General features: G+C 41.2%; 1 protein-coding gene across 5 annotated transcripts in view; it reads right to left on the reverse strand.

The window, feature by feature from the left end:
* The window catches only part of RUNDC3B (RUN domain containing 3B), a 147,258-nt gene extending 135,247 nt beyond the window's left edge, over positions 1-12,011 (reverse strand). For 2 of the 5 annotated variants that reach the window (XR_012157564.2, XR_012157566.2), the window contains exon 1: positions 11,629-12,010. Coding sequence is in view for 2 of the 5 variants with exons in the window: in XM_073334081.2 (XP_073190182.1) it covers positions 11,629-11,891 (263 nt within the window). In the remaining 3 variants the exon portion in view is untranslated. Of the gene's footprint in view, positions 1-11,628 lie in introns of all 5 variants that reach the window. The other 3 variants (XR_012157565.1, XM_073334081.2, XM_073334080.2) reach the window with 3 other exon arrangements.
* Between the last annotated feature and the right edge of the window lie 217 nt (positions 12,012-12,228).

The raw sequence follows: 12,228 nt of genomic DNA on the forward strand, positions 1-12,228 counted from the left end.
TTAAATATTTTTGGATGTTTTCTATGTTTCCAAATATACTGATTTCAAGTACAACACAGAATACAAAGTGTACAGTGCTCACTTTATATTTATTTTTGATTACAAGCATTTGCATTGTAAAAAAACAAAACAGTATTTTTCAATTCACCTAATACAAGTACTGTAGCGCAATCTCTTTATCATGAAAGTTGAACTTACAAATGTAGAATTATGTAAAAAAAAAAAAAAAAAAACCACACCTGCATTCAAAAATAAAACAATGTAAACTTTTAGAGCCTGCAAGTCCAACTTCTTGTTCAGCCAAGCACTAAGACAAATAAGTTTGTTTACTTAGCAGGAGATAATGCTGCCCGCTTCCTGTTTACAATGTCACCTGAAAGTGAGAACTCATTCTCATAGCACTGTTGTAGCCGGAGTCGCAAGATATTTACGTGCCAGATGCAATAAAGATTCATATGTCTCTTCATGCTTCAACCACCATTCCAGGGGACACGCGTCCATGATGATGACTGACTCTGCTCGATAACAATCCAAAGCCGGGAGGACCGACGCTTGTTCATTTTCCAACATCAGAGTCAGATGCCACCAGCAGAAAGTTGATTTTCTTGTTTGGTGGTTCAGGTTCTGTAATTTTCCCATTGGAGTGTTGCTCTTTTAAGACTTCTGAAAGCATGCTCTACACCTCATCCCTCTCAGATTTTGGAAGGCACTTCAGATTGTTAAACATTGGGTCGAGTGCTGTAGCTATCTTTAGAAATCTCACATTGGAACCTTTTTGGTGTTTGGTCAAATCTGCAATGAAAGTGTTCTTAAAATGAACAACATGTGCTGGGTGATCATCCGAGACTGCTATAACATGAAATATATAGCAGGATGCAGGTAAAACAGAGCAGGGGACATACAATTCTCCCCCAAGGAGTTCAGTCACAAATTTAAATTAATGCATTATTTTTTTAACAAGCATCATCAGCATGGAAGCATATCATCTGGAATGGTGGCCAAAGCATGAAAGGACATACGAATGTTTCGCATATTTGGCACCTAAGTACCTACCTTGCAATGCCAGCTACAAAAGTGCCATGCAAATTATTGTTCTCACTTTCTAGTGACATTATAAATAAGAGGGCAGCATTATCTCCTGTAAACGTAAACAAACTTATTTGTCTTAGCGCTTGGCTGAACAAGAAGTAGAACTGAGTGGACTTGTAGGCACTGATGTTTTAAACAGTTTTGTTTTTGAATGCAGTTATGTAACAAAAAAAACAAATCTACATTTGTAAGTTTCACTTTCATGACAATTACATTACAGTACTTGTATGATGTGAATTGAAAAATACTATTTCTTTTGTTTATTATTTTTACAGTGCAAATATTTGTAATAAAAAATATACACTTTGATTTCAATTACAACACAGAATACATATGAAAATGTAGAAAAACATCCAAAATATTTAATAAATTTCAATTGGTATTCTACAGTTTAACAGTGCGATTAAAACTGCGATTAATTGCAATTATTTTTTTTAGTTAATCACGTGAGTTAACTGCGATTAATCGACAACCCTAACATTTACATTAAACCATATTAAAATGCATAGTGTTTGCTTGCGCCCAGTTTACCAAATGATGCAGATCGCTCTGAATCAATGACTTGTCCGCTTCTTTATTCACTACTCCCCCAATTTGGGTGTCATCTTCAAACATAATCAGCAATGATTTAATGTTTTTTTCTAAGTCATGGATAAAAATGTTAAATAGCATAGGGTAAAGAACTGATTATTGATGGACTCCACTGGAAGAGGCACCCACTTGATCACGATTCCCTATTTACAATTATATTTTGAGACCTATCAGTTAGCCAATTTTTAATCTATTTAGCATGTGCCACATTAAAAAAAAACTAGAATATAACTATCAAAATATCATATGGTACCAAGTCAGGCACCTAACAGAAGTCTATTACATCAACACTATTACATTTATCACCCAAACTTGATACCATTATAAGTTTGATAGGATCTATTTTCAATAAACCCACGTCAATTTGCATTAATTACCCTCTTTTAAATCTTTATTAATCGAGTCCCACATCAGCTGTTCCATTATCTTGCCCAGGATTGATTTCAGGCTGACAGGCCTATAATTACCTGGATCATCCTGTTTATCCTTTTTAAAAACTGACACAACATTACCTTTTGTCCAGTCTCCTGGAACTTCCCCAGTGCACCAAGACTTATTGAAAAACCAACATTAATGATCTAGCGAGCTCCTCAGCCAGCTCTTTTAAAACTCATGGATGCAAATTATCTGGACCTGCTGCTTTAAAAATGTCTAACTTCAGTAGCTTCTGTTTATCATCATCCAAAGATACAGTGGAAGGAAAAAGTGTTATCAACCCCATATGATGAGACTGTATCATCTGTTTTTTTCCCCAGAGACAGGACATGAATGTTTATTCAACACTTCTGCCTTTTCATTGATAATTCTACCATTTCTATCTAGTAATGGACCAATACCATTACCAGGATTCCTTTTGTTCCTAATATATTAAAAAAAAACAACACACCTCCTCCTTATTTTCCTTAACACTGCTGGCCATAGATTTCGCATTGTCCCCCTTTTCTTCCCTTATCAGTTTTCTACAATTCCTAACTTCATTACTATCAACTTCCTCTTTCATTTGTTTTTATGTAAATGTATTTATTTATTATAGCTGTGTTCACTTCCCCTCCAAACCAGGTCAGTTTTTTAAACCAACACAGCCTTCTTCCTTGATTCTGGCTTTTTGGCCATCTAATAAGGTGTTCTTAAAATGATTACCAATTATAATTCACATTTTTCTGATTAAGTTCTTCCTCCCAGCTGATTTGGCTTAAATTGTTTTCAGCTTTGTGAAACTGGCCCTAATACAGCACCAAGTATATTACTGATCTGGACTTGATTGTGCTTGCTCATTATAAATGTGATCAAGTCATGACCACATGTACCTAAGCAACCTTTAATTTTTCATTCTGTGATCAGTTTTTCTTTAGCTGTTAAGAAAGGATCTAATTCCCTCTTGTTGGCTGTAACACTTTGAGAGTTAGGAAACTCATCTCTAATGTTTAGAAATTCCAAGGATGTTTTAGTACTTGCAACATGAGACCTCCATCATGTGTCACTCAAAGTGAAGTCCCATAATCATGCAGCTTTTTTCCCCTACATAGTATAGTTAGTCACTTAAGCTGGAGTCATTCTGTTCCCTAGTGTGATTTTGTGGTCTGCAGCAGGCACGAATACACACCCCATCTTGTGCTATGTTTGTCTGAACATTGATCTGGAGTATTAAGTCTGGTTTTCCTAGTTTTGCTGAAGGACCTTTTGGGAGTCTCAAACACATTGATTGTGAATTCTTACAGATCAGTTCAAAGGGTGGGGATGTCAAATATTTAACAGAGACATCCTTTTTCCAATCTGTTCTTCTCAGGAAAGAGACTGTACCCATGCCTAGCACAATAGAGCCAACAACATTTGTTGGGGACTGTAGACACCACCAGAACACAAGCAAATACAATACTAATTTACCAAACTGAAAAGGAAATTATGAATTATAAATTTTACACTGCCCCAAGGCAATTTAAAAAAATTCCATTAAATAAAACATCTGGCCCTGGTCATTTCTCTCATTAATATTTATAGCCCTCTCAAATGTTCTCCAAATAATTGGAGAAACGTTTCAGCAACATTTGGGATAGTCAGAGTAGGCTGGTGAAATGTGTTTTGTAGACATCCATCTCACTACTTGACTTAGGCCTGGAGCATCGTTGCTCAGAATCTCGATCCTTTTCACATCCTTGAACAAGTCCCTCACATCTTCATCCTCACCCCTGGCACCCCCAGTAGACCAGGGTTTGTGAAGGGATTCTCAGAAGTCAGACCAGGTTCCTCCTCAGTTCCCTTGCTGGGAGAAAATTCCCCCAGTCTCATCAGAAGTTTCTAGAGCTGCTTTATGCCACCTCACTCCCTTAACTCACCCTACAGGGACCAGGGTGAGGGTGAGAATCTGACCATCTGACTCCAGTTTAGTCTATATCCATCCATGGTATCTGCTTTAGACTCAGTATTCTCCAAAAGAGGACTTTAGAGTTTGAGAATTTTCTTAGGCAAATAAACAGTTTTCAGAAGTCAGAGTCTGTTGACCCTCCCTTCAAGGGCAACCTGAGGATCCTAGTTGCTGAAATCTACATTTCTGCTGGGAAAAAAAAGGAAGAGATGCCTATTTAAAATTCTTCTTTTCACCTTGTATTCCATTGGATTTCCTCAGCAAGACACCAGTCATCTCGCTCATACAATCAGCCTAACTGAGCAGAGGACCAGCTCCCACAATAACGTGTGTGCGTATGCATGTGCCACGCTTCCACTGGATTTCATGAGCAACACAGATAACCCATGCCCCCAGACTAATTGCGACAGATCACCATCAATAGCTAGAATCTGCAGGAAAGCTAAGCCTGAATCTCTCTTCTCCAGGTTCCTCTGTGAGGATGAGAGTGTTCTTAGTAGTTTATACCACTAGCCAATCAGCAGACAATTCAAATGGCTGTAATCTCACAGAAAAAGGTCAGTATTAAGGGAGAAAAGTATTCCAAACATGGCATAGCTATACCACCACTGCAACAGTCCCTAGCTGCACACAATGTCCTTTAAGCAAGAGAAGGTTCCCAAACACCAGTGCTTCTGTACAGCTCTTCTAGTATCCTAGGATTTCAACCGTTGAGGACATCATTCTCTTCCTTCAGAGTAATCATGGACGGAGCCAGCAATAAATAGATGTAGATGTGGCTGCATTTTCCAACCTGCAGAAGACCTTCTAAGTCCTTATTAACATGTTTAAGTCAGACGGAGACCTGGAAGATTATCGCCATCTTTTCCTTGCAACCTCTTCTATCCTTGCAGCAGGAGAAGGAATTTTTCCCAAATTTCTTAACTCAACTGCAGCAGGGCTCAGGAACCTTATTTGGGATATATCCAGGCCAAGAGGCTTAAGTTAATAATGCCTCAACAAGAGAAGATTCTAAGTTTAGAGATTATTTTAAGAACATGGAAGGAAGCCGCTATATGTGTTTCTAATTGTGATGTTTTTGCTGCTACATTATTATTCTTCACTTTCAGGCCTTTTGAAAGGTGATAAACAACCAGAATAAAAAGTCGGGTGAACTAGTACATACACACTGTAGAAATTTTCCTCTGTTCTTAAGTGATCTGAAGCCACTCAAAACACTGCCACGTTCCTGTTACATCAGTATTTTGACTTTATATGGAGAGGTGACATGTTGAGATTCTGTAACCCATGAAACATGATTTACCATGAAGTATTACAGGACAATTCAGGATCAATGTTACCAAGTTTCAATATTTCTGATGCACATAGTACAAATGAAAATAGAGTAATGCCTTGGCTACCAACAGCAAACTGAGGAAGTCCTGCATCAAAGCTACTTATCTCAGGCTGAAAAGCACAGATGGCTTAATTTTTCATGGGACAACTCTGTCTATACTGGACAAACAAACAGGGTTTGAGTTATGATCCTCACTTCAAGGCTTCCGAGTATTGGGGGGTGTCCAGCTTTGTGAGGCAGCTCTGAGCGAAGATAACATAGCAAAAGTTCAGTGCCTTCACTATCAGGATTGAAGCAGCTAAAATTGATGGTACCTAGCAAGGAGGCATGACAAACAATGATTATTCTATTTAACATATGCAGTGTTGTTGTAGCCATGTCAGACCCAGGTATTAGAGAGACAAGGTGGAGGACCAACTTCTGTTCGTGTGAGAGAGAAGATTTCGAGCTACAGAGCTCTTTTCCAGGTCTCATTACTTCAGCCACTTGTGTCTCTATTCTATTTAATAATAGAACGGATCTCACCTTGGAAACACAAGCACCATGGAGCAGTACATCCCCACTGTCATTTGCCTTACATGCAATAGCATTAATTCTGTCTATGCGGAAGCACTGTTACATCAACTCCTGTACATGGAGTTTCAGCTTTGTGATGCAATTCTGCTCACGAGTCACTGTCTTGAGCTCTGAAGCATCAAAGCTACTTGCACCAATGTGTGGAAATGCAACGGTATCTCGAAACAACATTTTTACAAGAAATTGGAATTCATGCACCTTATTGCTTATAGTTGAGGCTCTACGCCAATGCCACTTACCTTGAACTCCATGGTCTTGAAGTATCTTTCAATGAAAGGTGGTTCTGTGTTGACATGTGGACTTTGGATCCAAGGGTAGTTCATTGCTGATGTTCCTGTCTGCATTGAAACCTCTCTCCAGAGAGCAGAGATGTAAGGCTGCACTTTGGATGCCAGCTAGGTATCTGCTTTAAGACAAACATCCTCAAAGCACTCCAAGCATCTCACTGTAATATACTTGGAATCCTCAGCAGATACCATTTCAGGGTCTCAATGCACCATGTGTCCAAGAGCTGATCAACTTTGACACATGCCCTTCACATTCAAAAGAGGAATCTATACAGATATCCCAAACCTTAATGCTTTTCTTTGTGGAACCTCTAACAAGAGGAAGTATATGGCCACACTATGTATACTGAATCAAAACATCTACACTGAGTCAGATACCTTTAGAACAGTGGTTCCCAAACTTGTTCCACCACTTGTGCAGGGAAAGCCCCTGGCAGGCCGGGCCGGTTTGTTTACCTGCTGTGGCTGTGGTTCGCAGCTCCAGGCCAATGGGAGCTGCTAGAAGCGGCAAGGGCCAAGGGATGTACTGGCCACCGCTTCCAGCAGCTCCCATGGGCCTGGAGCAGCAAACCGCAGCCACTGGCAGCCGCAATCGGCCGAACCTGTGGACGCGGCAGGTAAAGAAACCGGCCCGGCCCGCCAGGGGCTTTCCCTGCACAAGCGGCGGAACAAGTTTGGGAACCACTGCTTTAGAATAATCTAAGCAAGCAAACAGGAGCCTAATTTTTGAAGGCCCCCTCCAGAGAGTTTGAGTAATGTTTCCGGGATAGGGAGAGAGACCCCAGTATAATCCTGTAAGACTCTTCACCTCTGAATATCACTTGTGTTCTTATCTCAAATCTATAAATGGAAGATAAAAAACAGAAGACAATCTCTACCTTATAAGGGAAAGTTGATAATTTTTGTCAAAGAACTTAATGCTTCCAGCTGAGAGTCAAGGCTGTGAAATCTCAACACACACACAGACAATATTACCAGCAAAGCATTGAGGCGATTAACAGATCTCCAAATTTTAAACACACTTAACATTATGATGGTTTTTAATATTTAAGTTGTCTCCCCACCAATCTTTTCAATGTATCTGAAACAAACTGTCCCTTGGAAAACTTTAAATGTTCAGAACTATACACATATGCCACTACAAGTAACGGGACTAACTTTTACAGCAGGAGGCTGGAGAAACCTAAAGACTCCTCCGTCTGAAAATTCTCAGACGGACCCTATGCACCATATTGTGATCATAGTACAGAGGAGTCAGCCTGTTTGGGGAAGGAATTGTTTTCATGGGCCTACACAAAAATGTGAGGGTCAACAGTTATTTTCTTATATGAAAATAATATGACAGTACTGTCTTATCTGACTGTGAGCCTGCAGGTGTCATAAATATCTACAATATTAAAATCAGATTTTAAAAGTCTCTAAATGACCATATAATCCCTCTATATTCTGTGTCATTTAGTTAATGAAGAATAAGCATAAAAAAATTGGCAGTAAAAGGGGCAAGTAAAAATCCAAATAATGCAGATGACACTTTAAAAAAAGCTACTGAAGAAATACTAAAGATTTTGCAGAATGATCATTTGAAGAACTCTTCTCTGGTAATCATAAGAGAAGGCTGCAAATGACAATGCAGAAGAATTTCTTCCTTGCAGTTTCTGAGCTGCAGTAGTTAAAAAAAGGGGTACTTTCCACATTTGATTCAATCATCTCAAGGTACATTAATGGCACCATTTATACCAACAGTATTTCTGATGGTCCTAAACATATTACAATCAGCTGCCTGATTTGCTGCTTTGTAGTTTTTAGTGTACGCCTACTAAAGAATACTCTATAATATCAGAAAGGCTTAATAATTGCAGATGGGTTTTGATTATTTCCATAAAACTACTCCTTGCCTTTTTCTTTTAAAAAGCTCAAAAGGATAGAAACAATCAAGACCATATACCAGCTTTAAAAGTGAACACACACTCCTCTCCCCCAAGATTTAAAGCTTGTGGAAAATGTTAATTTTTAGGCTTGGTGAGAAAGACAGCAGAATGTTATTCTAGCTGTAAACATTGTTATTTGAGAGAGTGTCTATAGGAAGGTAGGAATCACTCATTGACATATGCTGCTGTTAGTGACAATTTATATTGCCTCAGTTTTCTAAGATTTTTCTCAAAATTAGGGTCACTTTTGACTGTCTCACAGATACATTAAATATCAGAGCTAAAGAAAACCATTCTCCAGTGGAGAGTAGGATATTTTCCATCATAATAGGAGAGATGAGGTCTAAGCCATCACATACCACAGAATGTAAGCTTTGATTTTTTTAAAAACAGTTTTTCTAGCATTTATGGTTCCAATAGTAACCAGTGAACTTCAATCCTAAGTTTATGAGCAGGCAAGCAATGTCAGCACCCAACAGCCAAGTGGAATTGACAAGATGGGAGAATTTCATTTCTACCATTTGAGACCCGATGGGCAACCACAAAACTGACTAGTTTCTTACCCACTTTATTCAGTTATTGCATCTAGCTTTTCCAAGCAGCACTAGAGGGAAGCACAAAAAAGACAGGCTACTGGAGGAGTACAGTAGTGGAGCCCTCCCTGAAGCCTGGATGCTGGGATCTGAGGGATAGAACAGTTCCTCTTCCCTTTCAGTAGCTAGGATGATGTGGGTTGGTTCAAGTCTATAACCCATCTACTAAGCTACAGCCAGTATGAAAGAAGGAATTCCACAAGCAGGATCTAAGGACTATACTCTGATAGGAAGGGGAAGGCGCCAAGAAAAAAAATTAGCTTTTCCTAAGGAAGTTACCACTGGACCACACTAGTAAGGATACAAGCCTCATATCATGTTATCTAGTAGGTGTCACTTGTCAATCCCGGTGTGAAAGCTTCAATTTGTAAAAGTTATAATATAGATAGAGAAAAATATTTGTATATTATAAAGATATTACAGTTAAATATCTGTTCAGTATTTTTAAATATACTTATTTTCAATTAATTAAAAGTCATTACAGGGCATTTTAGTCAATATTCAAATGGATCTATTTGTTGGCTCTACATTATATTGGAATTAGGCTAGGAATTCACATTCAAAAGTATTTTTGTACTTTTACTCAAGGTTTCCTATAATTTAATAGGTAATAATTCACGTGTGGAAAAAATAAGCTACACATTTACAAGACTATGACAGCACCAGAAGAGCTGTTGAAGTGCGTGAAATAATATGTATTGGAGTCATACAAAATCATGTCAAGTCTATGCTTCCACCGAAGAGTTTAAAAATATTAAAAATGCATACTTTAATGGTAGATGTTGGCATTAAACTTAAATCCAGACTCAAACACTGTCTTTAATGCATCCATTCCTGTAATCATCTATTGCAATTATCTTTAAAAAGGAGGTAACTTTATATTTGTACTACATGTACAACATGGTGAATAAGAGAGCTTCAACCTTCACTTTAAGTTTTATAGATGTAGTGGGTATAAAAATTAGAACCATTAGTTACAAGTATTATTTTGCATGGAGAAATTCAACTGTATCTCACAACATATAAAGAAAAGGAGTACTTGTGGCAACTTAGAGACTAACAAATTTATCTGAGCATAAGCTTCCATGAGCTACAGCTCACTTCATTGGATGCATAGAGTGGAAAGTATAGTGGGGAGATTTTATATACACAGAGAACATGAAACAATGGGTATTATCATACAGACTGTAACAAGAGTGACGAGGAAAGGTGAGCTATTACCAGTGGGGGAGGGGCGAGGGGGGGGTGAAGCCTTTTGTAGTGATAATCAAGGTTGGCCATTTCCAGCACTTTACAAGAACAGTAGGAGAGGAAATAAACAAGGAGAAATAGTTTTACTTTGTGTAATGACACATCCACTCCCAGTCTTTATTCATGCCTAAGTTAATTGTATCCAGTTTGCAAATTAATTTCAATTCAGCAGTCTCTCGTTGGAGTCTGTTTTTGAAGTTTTTTTGTTGAAGAATTGCCACTTTTAGGTCTGTAATCGAGTGACCAGAGAGACTGAAGTGTTCTCTGACTGGTTTTTGAATGTTACAATTCTTTATGTCTGATTTGTGTCCATTTATTCTTTTACGTAGAGACTGTCCAGTTTGGCCAGTGTACATGGCAGAGGGGCATTTACAGACCTAATAGTGGCAATTCTTCAACAAAAAAACTTCAAAAACAGACTCCAAGGAGAGACTGCTGAATTGGAATTCATTTGCAAACTGGATACAATTAACTTAGGCTTGAATAAAGACTGGGAGTGGATGGGTCATTACACAAAGTAAAACTATTTCTCCTTGTTTATTTCCTCTCCTCCTGTTCTTGTAAAGTGCTGGAAATGGCCCACCTTGATTATCACTACAAAAGGCTCTCCCCTGCTCTCCTGCTGGTAATAGTTCACCTTTCCTGTCACCCTTGTTACAGTCTGTATGATAACACCCATTGTTTCATGTTCTCTGTGTATATAAAATCTCCCCACTACATTATCCACTGTATGCATCCGATGAAGTGAGCTGTAGTTCATGAAAGCTTATGCTCTAATAAATCTGTTAGTCTCTAAGGTGCCACAAGTACTCCTTTTCTTTTTGTGGATACAGACTAACAGGGCTGCTACTCTGAAAACGGTCACAACATATAAGATACCACATGAGGAAAGCCTAAATGAAGACAAGACTTGAATTAAACATCCTTAAAAGTTTAGAAACCATCTTGGTTCTTGCTTCAACTGTTGTGAACATACATAGAACTGACAAATATTCACATTGTACAGCAAAATCTCTAACAAGTACATTTTGCCAAAAAACAAACCTCTTGTCTCAAGCTACCAGTCTGAACTAGTCCCAATGTTTTGTTTAAAGAGCGTTAACTTTATAGTCAGGTAAATACACACACCGCCTTGTCAAAGCCAAGAAGAAGAAAGCCAGCAAGCAATTTAGGCCGGGTCCTTGGGAGGCTGCTAAACAGCCATTTTTTAAAGGCGCTGAGTCAGGAGGGAGACTCCCATCCTTCGTTTTTAATCCTACTGCAGCCCCAAAGCCAGGCAACCCCCCCGGTACCGAGGGCGGGCGCGCAGCCTGCCGTGCTGCCAGGGGCCACCATGGGTCAGGCCACGCGCAGAGTCCCCCTCTCAGCCCGGCGGACACGCTGCCCAGGGCGACGGGGACCAGCCAGCTGCGCGCCCAGGGGCTGGGATCAGAGGGCGGAGCAGGGGATTCACCTGCCCAAGGCGGGGCGCGGGGGTGGAAAGCGATTTCAGCCGCGCCGACGGAGGCGGGCACAGCCCGGCGCTGGGGGCAGCGAAGGAGGGGAACTCGCCTCCCCAGAGGGCGGGCACGAGACAGAGGCGGAGCGGGGAGGAGCCGCGGGGCTGGGGAGTCACCTGCAGACGGTGATCAGGTTCCTCCTCTCCACCGCCGCGTTGCGGGACTGGACGCTCTTCCTACGGGCCGAGACGTTCAGCCCCCCCAGGCTGAGGGAAGCCATCGCCGCGGGCGGCAGGTGGAGCCACAGGGGCTGGCGCGGAGCCTTTGTTCCCGGCCTCCTGCTCTCCGGGCTGCCACCGCCGCCACCCCAGGGGAGGACGAGGCCCCCGTGTCTCCCCCTCCTGGTGCCGCTGTCTGAGCGGCAGGTGCTGCTGCGCATCCGGCCGGCACAGGCAGGGAGGGAGCCGGGGTCCCCCGCCCTCGGCAGCCGGAGCAACCGCGGCGCCTTTGAGTCGCAGCTGCCAGGACCGCAGAGCACCGGCTCCGCCAGCCAATCAAAAAGCAGGAGGGGGCGGGGCCCAGGGCGGCAGATGCTTTAAAGGGGCGCGTGCCCTTAAGAGAGCCAACTGTCAAGTGCGCGAAGATGCGGCTTGGGGCGCGTGGGGAATTAGGCGAGGAGGCGGGGCCGGGACGCCGCGGGGGCGGGGCGTCGGTAGGAGGGAGGTGCGGGCTATGAGTGTCACGTGCCAGCAGAGAGTAGGGTGGAGAGGCGAGGT

Source organism: Lepidochelys kempii, chromosome 2, assembly GCF_965140285.1.
Source record: "Lepidochelys kempii isolate rLepKem1 chromosome 2, rLepKem1.hap1, whole genome shotgun sequence".
In the NCBI taxonomy this organism is placed as follows: domain Eukaryota; kingdom Metazoa; phylum Chordata; order Testudines; family Cheloniidae; genus Lepidochelys; species Lepidochelys kempii.